At 40.5% G+C, this 17,595-nt stretch overlaps 1 protein-coding gene across 14 annotated transcripts in view; it reads right to left on the reverse strand.

The window, feature by feature from the left end:
* The window catches only part of AGAP1 (ArfGAP with GTPase domain, ankyrin repeat and PH domain 1), a 684,170-nt gene that overhangs the window by 153,823 nt on the left and 512,752 nt on the right, over nt 1-17,595 (reverse strand). For 13 of the 14 annotated variants that reach the window (XM_037912087.2, XM_037912086.2, XM_037912089.2 and 10 more), the window contains one exon: nt 9,509-9,670. The exons of the other annotated variant lie outside the window; for it this stretch is intronic. In XM_037912087.2, the coding sequence (XP_037768015.1) occupies nt 9,509-9,670 (162 nt within the window). The remainder of the gene's footprint in view (nt 1-9,508; nt 9,671-17,595) is intronic. 14 annotated transcript variants of the gene reach the window in all.

Below are 17,595 nucleotides of genomic sequence, written 5' to 3' on the forward strand. Positions count from 1 at the left end.
GTCCAGTCACATGTAAATCTTATTCTCCTCAAGGGAAGCTGATTTTATTTATCAGCATCTTTAGTATTATCTTTAATTGCACTATTTTAGTTTTAGATAGCCACTGCTGCACACTGAAACTTTGCATCAGGGTTCTCAATGTCTGTTGGAAGTTCAGTGTACAAATAGAAGTTTACTTGGGACAAGATCCATAACTGTCTTTAACAAACACGATGTGTTCTTTTCCTACCTGAGAAACTGGCAGGGAATCATAGATTTCCAAAACAAGGCAGAACAAGAGGCACTATAGGAAATACTCTGATCCCTCTCCAACAGTAAACTTAAAATTGTGTATATTTTCAATTCCCATTTAAAATGCTTTCCCCCTCTATTCCCAGTCACCCACCTTGTGAACAAAGAGCCACAAATAATTTCCTGCTCAGGGCTGTTGCCTTTGACTGACAGAATAGTTTTAAGTATACCGTAGTACCTGAAGTTAGTAGGACTCCCAAGGTATCATCTAGCTCCAGAGAGTACTTTTATTTTAACCTTTACTCATCAAGAAAAAGATTGGTCAAAACGTATTACAGCAGCACTCAGTGCCCTACCCCATTCAGAATACATCAGGTGCTGTACACCAAATAGTTGCATAGTTCCTAAAATGCCACAGGGGTACTGGGATCACTTCTCTGAGACAGACAAGTGATATTTTTTATTCTATACCTTTTTAGAGATATCCAGGTATGCAAGTACTTGCAATAACCACCAATTCATCCTGGGACTCGCCCTTTCCAGAATCCCCTTTTCTGTTGACTGCCACTGTGACACTTTTCCCTCCAACCAGGGAGGCGGAACGTGCAGCCCCTTCTGACCCTGAAGTTAACACGGCTTTTAAAGACCAGAAGGAACCTTTCAACTTGTTTGGTCCGCAATGAAGTAGGTTAAAACAATAGATGAGCTTCACCTCCCTTATCTTCTCCTCAGCATCAACATAACAGCCTTTTAGCAGCAAACCTTTCATGTCAGATAGGCTGTGACAACTAAGGCTGGAAGTTTCCCAACTTGTGACCTTTGTCCCTTGGTTAAAAGTGAATCTCTGTAGATTTGGTCTAGATTTTATTAATTTCTGCCCTCCTGTTTCTCAGGTGTGTAGTGATAGTCCACTGTTATATCTCCTACAAGACAGTGAATGAAGTCATTATGATCAGTTGAGTTATAGTGAACACTGAATAGGTGGAAACCTTTGGAGACAGTTGCAGTACCCTTAAAGATACATGTACATTCAATGTCACTGATTACAATTATAGTCAAATGCAGTTTATATTGCCTAAATGTCTATATAGGCATGGAAGGAAAATGTAGTTAAACCCTTTGCTACTACCCGTTTTTTTCAAATGCAGAATGAGAGCCTCATTTTTAAGACATCATACTTTCTGCACAATTGTAGAGAAAAACCTCTGGCTCAGAAAAGAACTATAAATGTTCTTAGACAACCTGTTTGAGAATGAAACAAATCTACTCCAAATCAGTTTCATTCTTTCATATAATTTACAAGATTCCATAATTACAATAGCAATGTATCTGTGTAACAATTACCTGTGTAACTGCAGTAAGTAAATGGTTTGAGTTAAATTATACAGGCACAATGGCAGCCCTGGATAAATAATAAAAATACAAACTTACCTTTGGTAAAAGTTTTGGTGGATGGAAAATTTGATTTCTCTGCTACATGGTTTTCAGAAACTGCTGAGTACCTGCCTTTGGAAAATCAGGCCCTTTGAAGTGTCCAGTTAGGCACTCAAAGACTTAGAAACAAATGAAGGTTTTAGCAAGGAACAGCCCAAAGCTAGATGTGTATTAATACAGACTAAGAGGGCTGAAAAAGTAGAGGTTACTCATTTTGTGCAGTAATTGGAGTTCTTCACTTACTTATCCCCAACCTTAACTCTGGTATTATATGGATTTTCAGCAAACTGATCAGAACATCTTACAAACTCACTAGGAATCATGGCCTTCCCTGAATTTTAACTGATTTACCTAATTCACTGTGGCTGTAAAACTACAAAACAAGGCTCATCCACTTACTAAATTAAGAGAAGTTCTTCAGTAATGCCTCTGCATCTGCTCCTCCAGTTCCAGTGAATTTACCATCTATCACAATTGGTATGAAAGGACTATCAGAAACAACTTTTTACTGTATGGAAAATGATTATTTACTTATACAAATCACAGTAATATTCCTCATTTGGATGTGGTTAATCTGGAAGACCTTTAAATTTTAAACATCAATAATATTACTCAATTTTAGGTATTATTACTTTCAGCAACATAATCCAGACATGACCTTGACATCAGATTTGAGCCCAAAGGTTATAAATTCTTTACGAAGTGAGCAGTTTTCCCCTTGTATAGCAACAGGTCAAGACATATTTCACATCTTCTTTCTTGTGAAAAGGGAGTGATAACGCAGTGAATTTTTTGTGCTGAAGAGGTTTCTGAGCAGGACATCACGCTGTCCTCTGGACAATGTTACAGACGACATTCTGCCAGGGCCTGGAGGGGAATCCTCCACACTCTGAAGGAATCAGAATACTGCCCTTTCCTCTCCAATGTTAACCAAAGATCTTTAGACTCTGCATTCTAACTCTTTGATGTCAGAAATTGAGATTCTCTGAGGCTAACTGCGAGTGCAGTAGAATAAGAGTTAGTGTTAATTAAGTACCATTGCATCTACTACAAAGATGCTGAATTGTGAAGAGAGACAAGGTGGTGAGTAAATATCTTTTACTGGACCAATTTCTGTTGGGCCAACAAAAGGTATTACCTCACCCCCTTGTCTTTCGCATCCCTAGGATCAACACAGCAATAACAATCTGCAAATATACAGGATATATGAAGGTATAAGTACTTTTAGCTACACAATTTCCCCCTCTTTCAATTGAAGAATTCATTCCCCTCCAACCACGCACACCTATTATTGCTCCTGTTAGAAAACTGTCTAATGGACGAAGTCTCAGTGGCATTTGCATTGACCTCATTCATACAGAATTTCCTTGTATGCCTCATCATAGGGGTTGGTTTGTTTCTTTTAAAATTATTCTAGCTATAATGGACTTATTACTACTGTGTATCACCTGGTAAATGTGCTAACTTTATATTTGTTGTATAACTTCCTGTATCAGGGAATGCCTGCATTTTGTACAGAGTTAAGCACTCTTAGTATTTAAATAAATAGTAGCACTTATAAACGAATATGATATGAGAAATGCCTGGGGTCATACGGAGCACAGAAAGGAAAGTTTAGCATAAGAAATATTACATGTAACATTTGTATTTATTTTCTATACCCTTTCTTTTCGTGTATCATATATTATATATGTGAATAAATGCAGTATTTTTAGTTCTTCATATGATGACTGTACTGCACAGTATTAGATATCCCGTGAATTCTGGATACTGAGTTTGAGGAGGGCATTTCCCTACTCTCCCTTCTTCTGTGAACCATTTTGGTTTGAGTGTGGAGACAAGGGGGACATAAGTGTTGAAATGTATGGGTTAATACATACTGAAAAGACAAAATCTATGTTCTTACCAGTAACTGGGGTTCTCTAAATATATTGCCTCACATACCCATGCACCTGGAGCCCATGAGATGGGCTGCACAGACATTAGGACGACTGAAATTATTTAGTTCTCAGAGGGGGATTCATGTCACAGTGCAGCTAAGTGTCAAAATAAAGGCTCTGAAGAGAAGCATATAAAGGTCCCCCCTCTCTGCATGGGAAACAGAAATTCTGAAGAAATGGGGAAGAAAGATCGGTAAGGGTGAATTTGTGGAGGAAATATACCGAAACTGAAGTTCTAATTACTGATTAACAACCAATTCTCTCCCCCACCACCCCCGCACTCAAATTTGCTTTCATATATCCCCACTGTTGATATTAAACAAGCAGCAAATTCATCCCAGAAGGAGGCAATTTCTAACACATTCATGTATAACTTGGACTTCATTGAATTTTATAGGCAACATGTCCAAGTACCTTAGGTGAGCTCTCCTATTGGAGGTTTTAAATCTATCCCTATTATGAAGGTGGGAGAAGGCTAAGCAAAAGGAACTCCCCCCCCTCCCCCTTTAGGGCACTGGATAGGAGAAATTTTTAGACAAATACTGGGAAAATCAGATCCTTGTTGAGGCTATTGAATCTGGAAAGATATTGAGTACTAAGTCAGGTCTGAAGAGGGTACATTCTGAAGCTAGCAGAAATGTGCATGATGCACCAGCTGACCCTGAGGCACAATCAAATGGTGACCACTATTGGTGACTGAGTAATTAAATAGGTTGTTCCAAATCTACAAGGTTGTCCCACAGGACACTTCTACAAAGATAAGCAAAATGAAGAATCAGCTTCATCCTGGTGAGCTGAAGCCTCAGGGAGGAAGACAGAAAACAAGTCTGGTCACCACAAATGATATCAAGCCATGAACCTGGGTTCAGATCAACTCATAATCTGGATACCTGACAATAAAGATAATCTGTCACTATGGATGAGTACAAATAGGTAGACACCTCAGATGCTGCAGCACAATCTAAACACCCTTTACAAGTACATAGTTCAAGCAGACTACACCTCCTCCTTTTTCATCTACTTCTGACTTTGGCAAAGAGGCTGAGCAAAAAAATACCACAGATTATTTTAATTTTAGATGTAGAATGGTTTGCTCTGCAACATAGAATCATAGACTTTAAAGTCAGAAGGGACCATTATGATCATCTAGTCTGACTTCCTGCACAACGCAGGCCACAGAATCTCACCACCCACTCCTGCAATAAACCTCTCACCTATGTCTGAGCTATTGAAGTCCTCAACTCATGGTTTAAAGACTTCAAGGTGCAGAGAATCCTCCAGCAAGTGACTCATGCCCCACGCTGCAGGGGAAGGCAAAAAACCCCCAGGGCCTCTGCCAATCTGCCCTGGAGGAAAATTCCTTCCCAACCCCAAATATGGCGATCAGCTGAACCCTGAGCATGTGGGCAAGACTCACCAGCCAGATACCCAGGAAAGAATTCTCTGCAGTAACTCAGATCCCACCCCATCTAACATCCCATCATAGGAGACTGGGTCTATTTACTACTAATAGTCCAAGATCAATTAATTGCCAAAATCATGTTATCCCATCATACCATCTCCTCCATAAACTTATTGAGCTTAATCTTGAAGCCAGATAGGTCTTTTGCCCCCACTGCTTCCCTTGGAAGGCTGTTCCAGAACTTCACTCCTCTGATGGTTAGAAACCTTTGTCTAATTTCAAGTCTAAACTTCCTGATGGCCAGATTATATCCATTTGTTCTTGTGTCCACACTGGTACTGAGCTTAAATAATTCCTCTCCCTCTTTGGTATTTACCCCTCTGATATATTTATAGAGAGCAATCATATCTCCCCATAGCCTTCTTTTGGTTAGCCTAAACAAGCCAAGCTCTTTGAGTCTCCTTTCATAAGACAGGTTTTTAATTCCTCGGATCATCCTAGTAGCCCTTCTCTGTACCTGTTTTAGTTTGAATTCATCCTTCTTAAACATGGGAGACCAGAACTGCACACAGTATTCCAGATGAGGTCTCACCAGTGCCTTGTATAACGGTCCTAACATCTCCTTATCTTTACTGTAAATACCTCGCCTGATGCATCCCAAGACTGCATTAGCTTTTTTCACGGCCACATCACATTGGCAGCTCACTGTCATCCTGTGGTCAACCAATACTCCAAGGTCCCTCTCCTCCTCTGTTACTTCCAATTGATGCGTCCGCAGCTTATAACTAAAATTCTTGTTATTAGTCCCTAAATGCATGACCTTACACTTCTCACTATTAAATTTCATCCTGTTACTATTACTCCACTATTAAATTTCATCCTGTTACTATTATTCTAGTTTACAAGGTCATCCAGATCTTCCTGTAGGATACCCCGGTCCTTCTCTGAATTGGCAATACCTCCCAGCTTTGTATCATCTGCAAACTTTATTAGCACACTCCCACTTTTTGTGCTGAGGTCAGTAATAAAAAGATTAAATAAGACTGGTCCCAAAACTGATCCCTGAGGAACTCCTCTGGTAACCTCCCCTCCAGCCTGACAGTTCACCTTTCAGTATGACCCGCTGTAGTCTCCCCTTTAACCAGTTCCTTATCTACTTTTAGATTTTCATATTGATCCCCATCTTTTCCAATTTAACTAATAATTCCCCTTGTGGCACCGTATCAAACACTTCACTGAAATCTAGGTAAATTAGATCCACTGTGTTTCCTTTGTCTAAAAAAATCTGTTACTTTCTCAAAGAAGGAGATCAGGTTGGTTTGGCACGATCTACCTTTTGCAAAACCATGTTGTATTTTGTCCCAATTACCATTGACCTCAATGTCCTTAACTACTTTCTCCTTCAAATTTTTTTCCAAGACCTTGCATACTACAGATGTCAAACTAACAGGCCTGTAGTTACCCGGATCACTTTTTTTTCCTTTCTCAAAAATAGGAAGTATGTTAGCAGTTCTCCAGTCATATAGTACAACTCCTGAGTTTACAGATTCATTCAAAATTCTTGCTAATGGGCTTGCAATTTCATGTGCCAGTTCCTTTAATATTCTCGTATGACGATTATCTCCCCCCCCCGATTTAGTCCCATTAAGCTGCCACGAGGGTAGGTGTTTGGATGAAGGGTACTGAGAGTTACTTTCTGACTCATGAGGAGGGTTCTACAGGGAGCTGACCCACTTTCTAGTTGATGTTGAGGGACAAGTTTATGCTTTTGTTCTTAAAATGGCTAGATGGTGTCACATCCTAGATAGCTGAAAGCGCTAAGTGCCAAAAGCATAAGAGAATGCCCACCTAGAAGCTAGACTAGAAACCTTATGCAGAAGTGGCAGGAACAGACAAAATGCATTGATACTTCAGGGAGAGGCATGTAAAAGCAGATGTCTGTGCTGGGTGCTACTTTTATGGGAAGCTGTCAAAGATACTGTAGAATGGGGAGGGCAAACTTTTTGGCCCGAGGGTCACATCGGCGTTGCCAAACTGTATGGAGGGCTGGGTAGGGAAGGCTGTGCCTCCCCAAAGAGCCTGGCCCCTGCCCCCTATCCGCCCCCCCTTCCTGCCCCCTAACTGCCCCCCTCAGAACCCCTGACTCATCCAACCCCCCCGCTCCTTGTCCCCTGACCGCCCCCTCTCGTGACTCCCCGCCCCTAACCGCCCCCCAGGACCCTACCCCCATCCAATCCCCCATACTCCTTGTCCCCTGATTGCCCCCCAGGACCCTCTGCCCCTTATCCAACTCCCCTGCTCTCTGCCTCCTTACCGGCTGGAGCCAGCCACGCTGACCGGCAGGAGCTCGCAGCCACGCTGCCCAGAGCATTGCACTAGCAGCGCAGTGAGCTGAGGCTGCGGGGGATGGGGGACAGCAGGGCAGGGGCCGGGGCTAGCCTCCCTGGCCAGGAGCTCAAGGGCCGGGCAGCATGGTCCCGCCGTAGTTTGCCCACCTCTGCTGTAGCATCTTCTAATGCTTGACAATCATGTCTTGTCCTTCCGAACGTGCTTTAAAGCCTTCAGACAGAAGGAGGAAAGACTTGTAACTGCGTTCAAAAAGGTTGCAGGCTAGGAAGCTAAGGTCTCTTCCATGGGAAATTTGAAGGTATTTCTCTTGAACCCCTTAAGCTTGAGAGTAAATCAGACACCCATTTTGTGTATGAGTGAAACATGCTCCCAGGCCAGACTTGCCTTCAGCCATAATGAGCCAACAACAACAAATTGAGAGCTAAACCCAAGCTCCCCAGTCTCCTGACTAAGAAAACAATTATGACTAAGATTTGAAAAACAAGAAGAGAAAAGAAAAAATACTAAAATCTTGGAATTGATGTGAAAAAATCCCCACATTTGTTGACAGGCCAGAAGTCCAGAGCTGCATGGATACGAAGAGGACAGGGAATGAGGATGAAGGAGTCATTTACTCCTTTACAATACTGATCTCCTCACCAACACATATGGCTCAGGTGGCTCTTGGAACTCTGGGGAATCTGTGGAGATCATATTTAACCTTTTGTCCTTCCCTTGAGAAATTAAGAGTGAGATTTTCAAATGCCTTTGGTGCTGGCTAATCTCAATTCCCATTGAAGGCAATGGTAAAACCTCTATTAACCTCAATGGGAGCTGACTTTGAGCACTTTTGAAAAATCCCATTCTTAATCTTCTGGGTGTGCAAATATGTGCAAATGTGTAAAGTGGAGTAGAAAAAGAACCCAAGTAAAAAATGAATGTCTAAAATAAAATTTGGCTTTCCATGGTCAAACTAGAGGGAGTCCAGCGGTAAAGATGACACATAACATGGAGAGAAAGCAGCAGGAGCTATTATGGACAAAGCCAAGGTTTTCAACAAAGAATTCACACATGCAGCTATGGAAATAAAACATAATCCAGAGGTGACAGCACCACAACTGAGAAATTAAAGTAAATGGAAAATAAGGATGACTAAGTAGTATTTAATATGTCCCTTCCCAGTTGTATATTATTATCCCATCTTTATTTTAATGTCTCCTCAGATGCCTGCAATTGTCATCCCGTTTCCAGAACTTGCTCCCTTGTTCTTCGATATTGAATTAGCTAGTTTTACCCTCCAACGTTTTTCTTAACACTGCTCTTCTTCCACATTGTTATTCCACTCTCTCCCTTTTGACTCTCCAGTTTCTATGCTTTCCCACTACCCTTGTTCATTTTTTTTTCTGGAGCTCATTCAGTTGAATTGTAGCATGTTTCTATTCTTCTTTTCTACAGATAGAAGTATGTTTTTATATCATATCTAGCTACTGTGTACATATTGCTACCTCTTCAGCGGGATGTTGAACTACGAGCACGGATAGCATTGGAAATATTAAGATAAACTAAGGGAATAAAATACCTCTTTTGGCTTTTGCTGTCTGGTTCTTAAAAATGAACCCAAACATTTAACTCTCCCCTTTCCTTGCTCTTAATAATGCAATCTTTCCACGAGCAGCTGACTAGTGAAACAAACAATAGCAGGCATCAAAAGCATTGACAACTGGCTCTGAACATGGAGCGTGTTTAATGAGCGAAGATAATATAGGATTTAAGCTGTGCTTATTGGAGATGTACTGAATATATGCTGACTTACTTTTGTCTTATAAAAAGGCCCAAACCTCATCTGTGCTACCCATGATGACAGACACACATGCACATGACTAAGGAACAAGTTGGGTACCTTTCTTAAAGCAAACACCATTTGATGAAACAAGATTTGAGGATCACAGAAATTTGTCTGTTATGATGTCTCTTTTACCATTCAGCTTTTCATGAAAAGGTTGGATTGCTGGATTTCTCTTTACATGTGCTTCTGTTCACCTTTAAAGATACAAATCTAGCAATCAAGTTAAACTAGTATCCAACAACAAAGATTCAAGACAACACTTGGAGGCTTTCAGGATAATGAAACAACACTGGGAATCTGGACCTCCCGACAGCATAGAAAGCTTACCTTCAGCAGTGCCTGAGATACCATCAGCTTTAAAATTGCTCGTGCTTTTCTTCCTACGATGTTTCTTTCTGTTGGCATGAGGGGAGGGAGGAGGATCCAGTTTGGGACTTGTGGTACTGGATATACTTGGACTTGAACACACAGAATCTCCCAAGCCAGTATCTGCAATTTGCACAAAGCAGACAAAAAGTGAGAAACTCTATGAACAGTGCATCATTTTAAATAAATGCCTGAAAGATCCTGCCAAAATAAGAACGTTTTGAGAGATTACAGTTCTGTACTGCCTAGTAGTTATTTATATTACTGCATATTCAGATTCTTTTTAATTTACCATCTAAATGTGATTTTATTAAAATATCAATTCTCCCACTTGATGATGATGGGGTACCTGATTTGTGTATACTTACAGATAGCCGATACATTACAAAAATAACATTTTCTCACTACTTTCCCACTACTGTAGTATTCTAGGATAATATACAAAGTTTTCTGAGCAATAATGATGGCAAGTAGTTTTTCCCTCCATAATTAAATAAATCATGAGACACAAGGTGGGTGAGGTAATATCTTTTATTGGACCAAGCTTTGTTAAAACAGAAATTGATCCAATAAAATGTATTACCTCACCTACCTTGTCTTTCCTGTCCCGGGACAACACAGCTACTACACTACAAACATAAATCAAGTCACCTCTTTTGTACTCAGCCAAAGGTACGATTACTTAAACATAGCAACTATGCCATCTCTCATACTTTCATAAATACATTTTTATTCCTGCATGTCTATTCTGTATCCCATGCTTAGGTACTGAGGGGTAATGATATGAAACAGAATGACTCATCTAAAAATTTCTATCATTCTTAAAGTACATGTGCTGTTGGTGGATTATTTTATAGTATACAAGCTCTTCAGGCCCAATTTCTCTGATAGGAGTTGGCAAATACAGAGAAAGGGGAAAGTCCCTCTGATTTGCTGGTTTTGCAACTCGATATATATATATGGCAGCAATACAGTATGAAATTACATCACTACGACCATGTATTTCATATATTTTTAAAAAAACCATTAACACCACAACATTGATTCAAGCCAAAAGATGCAAGGAACCCACCAGTCACAAATGGTAGGAATTAGTAATACCACCTAGATTTGCCATACTGTCAAAGCCATGTCATTTTGGATTTTTAACTGACACTAGATTTTCATAGGCAACCTTAAGTTTGGTATTTCTTAACTATTGAATGCTTGCTTTGTAACTTTAATCTTCTTTTAACATATTTTTTGTAATGGAATATATAAATATGCCAGCAGAAAAAATAATTTAATAATCCTTTACACTAATATACTAACAATTGAAATAGATTTTAAAATTCCTTTCTCTTGAATAAAGCAAAATAATACAATCTGTGATTCATTATCACTGGTCCATAGTCTCATGTGATAAACTTGCAACTGGATCTATTAACGAGGACTTCTCAATTATGTGCAGTCCCACTGAAGTCCAAATTAATCCTGGGACACTGCACAGGCATGGGGGCGCTGCACAAGAAGACGCCATTAAAGGATTGGGGCCCTCTGATTGAATGGATCAACATAATCAACAACCAATTGATATGAGATATATAACGCACAAAAAAGGCAGACTATATATTTGTTATACCTAATGTTCTATTATTTTGTTAGTTTGTTGACACAATACAAAAAGAAAATTGAAAAAAGTATATTGGAAATTAGCCAATAAACACTAAAATATTAATTCAGAATATATCTTTTTTCCCCTTGTAAACTTGATAAAGTATCTAAAAATAAGCAAAGCCAAATATGAACCCCAAAGAAAAAGTTCAAATTAAAATATTTGCTAGCTTTCCCCCCGGTTCTCCACAAGAGTCTTAAAAAAATGAAACAGGAATATCATTTAACCACAGTTTTAATTATATGATGGGATCCTGTGTTGAAAGAAATACTTCTACGGTACTTTTCCTCTGAATCTGCAGGTGATTTTTTACTGAGGATACACTTCTTAAGAGTCCTTCATTCAGTTTCTGATCAAGGGTAGATAGGACTTCAGTTTAATAGCAATTCATGTTTTGGTTAAGAACAGTGCTAAATATGTAGAATTATTTTTTATTTACTCAGTATAACGTCCCACACATTAAAAAATACTCTAAAAGATTAAAGAAAATGGAACTGCTGCAATTTCTGTGTTGAAGAACAAAGATGCATTCTTTTCTACTCAGTGTCTAAAACTGCTTACACCTGATTTGAGAAAGTCAAGGTAGGAAAGGTAATGTCTTCTACCGGATCAGCTTCAGTGGGTAAAAAATACAAGCTTTCGAGCTCCAGAGAGCTTTGTGGAACTCAAAAGCTTGTCTCTTTCACCAAGAGAAGTTGGTCCAATAAAAGATATTACCTCGCCCACCTTCTCTCTCATAATCAAGGACCAACACAGCCACAATAACACTGCAATACTGCTGATTTGATATTTTCACACAAAAATCAAACTAGTTTCTTAATGTTTAAAAAAGGTTAAGAAACACCTTATAAGAAAATATCTGATTTAATTATTTAATAAATGGTTGTTTATTAATTGCATGCTTAGTTGGAAAATACTGAAAGAAAGCTGTGGGTGGCAAATTACACAGGCATATTTCAGGGATTTAAAAAAATTCCTATAAAAGCCTCATTATTCCTTTTTCCACGTCTGTATTTTTAAATTAGGCAATTTATGATGTAAACCGAAAGAGAAGCATGGGGTACATATTTACTGTACAGTAGATCTAAGTATCTGTAAAAAGAGGTGCTTGAAGCAGGACACAGCTTTAAAAATCTTGACTTCTCCAAGCGCAAAGAAATAAAAAAATAAATATTGGATTAGAACAAGTTGCTACTCCTGAGAAGATTCAAAATCCATTTGGGGAAGGGTGTTTTGTCTTTTCCTCTCCATTCCATACTGAGAGAAGGTGCAGCAAAAATAAAATGGATCAAAAAGATGAGAAAGATACAAATGCAAGGCCAAATTGGTGAAGCAAACAGACAAAGCATTACTTGTTTTGTATGTTTTCCTCTATGTTTGATGCCAGGAATGATCCGTACCTAGGAAACCGTAAAAACATGACATTGCCAAAAAAGAAGAAACTCCTATCTTTAAATGAGACTACTCATAGTTAAGGCTGTGAGTCTGTCATGGAGGTCACGGATTCTGTGACTTTTTGTGACCTCCGTGACTTCTGCAGCGGCTGGTCTGGCTCAGGGGCTGCCCAAGCTGGGCAGCCCCATGGCCAGCAGCAGCAGTTCGGGTGTGTGGGAGGGGGCTCAAGGCTAGGCGCAGGGGGTTGGAGGGTGCGGGGGGTCGCTTACCTCAGGGTGGGGGGCTCCCACTGGCATGGCCCTGCAGCTCCTAGGTGGCGGAGGGGTTAGGGGGAGACAAACTCTGCGCCACGTGCTGCTCATGCCTGCAGGCCCGTTCCCGGCCAATGGGAGCTGTGGGAGCCGGCGCTTGTGCCCCTCCACTGCCTAGGAGCTGCAGGGATGCGGAGCCGTGTAGAGAATCCCTGCCAGCCCCACCAACCCTCCCTGCCCCAGCACGAGTCCCGGGTTGCGCCCCATTCTCCCCCTCCCCCAGCGGTCCCGCCAGAGCACTCCCAACCCAGAGCGCCCGTGGTCCCCCGCCCAAATTTTAGTCACAGGTATTTTTAGTAGAAGCCATGGACATGTAATGGGCCAAGAATTTTTGTTAACTGCCTGTGACTTCTACTAAAAATACCCATGACTAAAACATAGCCTTACTCATCGTACAAATCATGGTTAATGCTCTTATGGCTGTTAATATTTTTCTAATGCCTCTGTGGGTGTACTAATTACTCGTGGGAGCCTTCTACGCCAAAAATTTTAAAATTCTGCAAAATTCTGCAAATTTTATTAAAATAAGACTACCAAAATAATTGAAACAGGTGTTATTATATAATTTATTTCAAAATACCTGTCAGCAAGTATATCTGTAACAATACAGACTCTCACAAAAATTCCTCCAGGAGTAGAGAGTTAAAGAAACCCCCACGACCACCCAGTTCCTGTTTCTCTGCTCCCCACTCCTCCCAGAGCCCAGCTGGGGGGGTCAGATACCCACAACCCCTGTCCCCAAGAGCCCAAACGCAAGGCACCCCATAGCCCAGATACCCGCAATCCTTCCCCCCCAGAGCCCAGCCTCAGTCGCCCCCCCTTCCCCAGTTGCGTCCCCCCCGCCCAGATACCTGCAAACCCCACACCCCTTGAGCCCAGCCGTGACCTTCCCAGATTGTAAAGATTGTTTTGCCCTGAAATATGCATAACCTAACTTCTCTCATATATGAGACCTGGAGAATTACCCTAATATGGTAAATCCTTATGATCCAACAATCCTTTTCAAATAATAACCTACTATCCTTGAGTCAAACGGCTCTGAAGTGAAGAGTCTGAGGTATTCCCTCCTCCTCAACCAGAAAAGAAATGTGAATCTTTAGTAAACCGATGCTGAGCTTATATTATTAGTATATTAAAGCTCTATATTCTAGTTTCAGAGACCACCTTTTGAAGATGGAAGTTATTTAACATTCTACTGGTTTAAAATATGAGCAATCAAAATGTACTAGGCTTATACGCTGTGCTTTCCCATCTTCGACTACTTCTCTTTCCTGACAAGGTATTCTTCAAATTGAAAAGAGGGCTCCTGAAAACCCGGCTTCGGAAAACTGTAAATGAGTTCAAGCTTCAGCCCACTGAATGCAATTTCTTACTCCTGACTGAATACAAATAATGCATTTTATTTTGTATCAATTACCACGCGTGAGAACAGACGACCAGTGCCAATGCTATTAATATGAAAAAAGGAAAAGAAAAAGGCACGCCAAATTAAAAAAAGCAAGCGCCTCATTACTCCACATCTAAACCAGCTTTGACAGAGGCACTAGAACTCATAAGCTGCATTTCACTGATTTGGGATGGGCTGTTTTGCAGCCATCCTGTATGTTCAATGTCAGCCATTAGTTCTTCCCAATCGGGCATCAATGTTCAACGCACACCCAAAAAAATATATAATACTAGTAATAATAATAACAATCTGCAGACTCTCCGAGCTTCAATACTTGAAGTATGAGTCAAAGAAGCAGTTTCACTTTTCACTCGGGAAGCTGACAAGCATGACTAGAGGGGGAATAAAATAACATTCAGTTCGCATAAATATCAAGCAGGCTGCTTGAGACTGATGGGCCAGGAATGTATTCTTAGCCATCATTCTGGCAGACAGGCCCAAGGACACTCATAACTTATTTTACAATCATTTAGTTTCAGCTCAAGTGGAAAACGTGACAACTTATCTCTACTGACAAGATGCCATATCGAACCGTACAATTAACTCTCCCACGATTATCTGCCCAACCCATCATTAGCTCTGCAGTTTTTGATGGACTGCACAGGCAGCTTTCCCTGATGATGGTCATCGTTTTCAGGAGTGTATATCTATATTAAATAACATTAAGGACAAAATCCTGTCCTGTCCACATTGCTAGGGAACCCTGTATGCTGGCCAGTGCATCCTTTCCTCCAGAACTCCTATGGCAGATCTGTAAATGGCATGAGGGGTAAAATGCACTGAAGAGCACTTTTTCCTCTGAAAAGGAACACCATGTACCCCTGGCTAGTACTTGCTGCTGACCACAACATACACTAGTTGGCTGTGGATGGATATGCCCCCATATCCATGCTCCCTTGGAAATCTGATACATGGGCTGGTGCAGCTGTTAGCCCTAATCAAGCAGTAGTTTGAGATTTGAGACATAGAGGCTCCTTATAGCTTCTTCACCATAATATACCCATGAAGCAGAAGGCAGGACCTATATTGTATTTGGGAATCTCCCCTTGACAATGGCACACAACTTCCATTTCTAGCTCTACACAGTCATGAAATAATAGGAGCGTTACACCAAAGAAGAGGGCAGAGTCATTTTCCTATATGGCACACAATAAAGGCTTCCAGCCCCCAAAAGTCCTAAGGTACTGAACTTTTTTCTGTAAGCGTCACAGTTATTTTAGGTCATTTTTAGAATTTTTAATGGCTGCACCTCAGTCCTGGTACAATTGACACTTGATAACCAAGGCCCCTGACTTACCAGGCAGAGGGAAAACTGGTCCTAATGATTTTTATTAAAGTTCTTACATTTTTCTATAAGCTATGGCATATTATGATGTTTGAATTGGCTTAAGTTTGACACAAACTGTGTAACTCACCTGCGATGAACAAGATCAAACCCAAACTCATCCAGATAACACCTTTATTGTACCCCTACATACTCCATTCCTTACACTATGTGTGTGTACAGTCAACCACACCCCCATACACAGTTTTAGTACCTATTAGTCATCTTATACTACTCACACTATTTGACTTATATGAGAAAAAACTGGGAGGAAGAGGTGAAGAGTACTGCTCACCCAAAAGCATAGAACAGCACTAAGAGGAATAAATGATACCAACAATCAACTAATCCTCCTCAGATTAAACTAGTTTAAGCAATCATGTAGGGGACACCTGTGGATGCCACGTAGGACTTTGGAGGTTGAGTTGCAGTCCAAGGTTATCTTCCATTCTTAAGCACGTCTGCGACCCTCTCTCAGTATGGTACAGTTGTGAAATAGAAAATTAAAAAGAAGTCCTCTGTATTACATTTCTTTATGGATTCTGTTATTCAGAACTGCATGTGCTCCAGGATCAGGAGAAAAAGACAATTCAATTTTCACCAGCCAAGGACAATGCAAGAGCCCTCCTATGGGATTTGTGGAGGGTGAGGAGGTTAGTTCAAAGCCATCCCCTGCCTATTGTCCTCTGGTGCAGGTGTTTGTAGCACAGTGAAATTAACAAGAATCCCAATCTCTGAAGTGCCTGCATAAAGCACTTTAAGGATTGGTATTCCAGTCACTTTTACTGTGCTGCTAGCAGTGCACACAGAAGTGGAGCAGCAGAAGATGCTAACGCAAGAATGAGGGAGAGGGAAGAAAATTAGTGACATTAGGCATGGGTAGGTGGGGGGAGTGCAACCATGGGGAGACAGGCAACATGGGACGGACAAGAGATATGCAACACAAAGGATGTGTTGAGAGAAAAAAAGAAGAATGGAGTTTCTTACTTGGACCATAGTTCCCATTCATACACAATCCTGTCTCTCCCATGTAACAATTTAAAATGGAAACAAGGATATTCTGACCTTTGCTACCCATTTATCTTTTGATTTATTTTATATTTTTGTCAAATCACCTATTTACAAAACTTGAAAAAAAAAAACTCAACAGGTGATGCTATTCTCCACAGACCAAAGTCTGGCTTGATCTGGTTTACATTTTTCTTGCATCTTCTTGTTAAAATTTTCCAACAGGCTTTCAAAGTGAAATTAGACTTTCTGTCAAGCCTAGCTCCCTAATGTGGTCTTATTCTCAGGAGGCAGGAGATTGATTAATTTGGTTTTTGATTTTCCAAAGTGGCAAGAAGTCAGATATTACAAAAGCAGAACCTGCGAATGGGATCAATTAAAGAGCAGAAGCGGCAACACAATTAACACCACGAGGCTCAACAGAAAAAGAAAAGACCGATGACGAAAACAACAGCAACAGCTTTGACTGCAGCAGGAATCTTCACCATGAACCAAGGAAGGCTGAATCCAAAGAGAGCATTTCAGAACTTTTACTATGCTATTAGTGTTGAAGACCAAAGACATCTGAAGCTGCTGGACAGAATAATAATAAAAAAAATACCTAGATACTTTCATCTACTGTATGTGTGTTTTAAATAAAGAGGTGAAAACAGCAACCTTTTTATTTAAAGAGGGAAGAACGAGACTAAAACCGTCTATAGTTATATTTCAGACCCATTTTCCTGAGCTGTGGTTTTCTGACTGTGAAATCCAGTCCTCTATACAGCGATCTTTACAGCGATCACCATAAATGTTCTATCAAGCTCTTTATATTCCCATTCTGCCTCAAACTTGAGTTAAAGGGATGCTGCAATGATATCAAAGCAGCTGCTGCTGAAGTCAGGCAGGGAGGTATGGGTGACTGTACTT

The sequence above is a fragment of the Chelonia mydas genome, chromosome 11, assembly GCF_015237465.2.
Source record: "Chelonia mydas isolate rCheMyd1 chromosome 11, rCheMyd1.pri.v2, whole genome shotgun sequence".
NCBI lineage: Eukaryota > Metazoa > Chordata > Testudines > Cheloniidae > Chelonia > Chelonia mydas.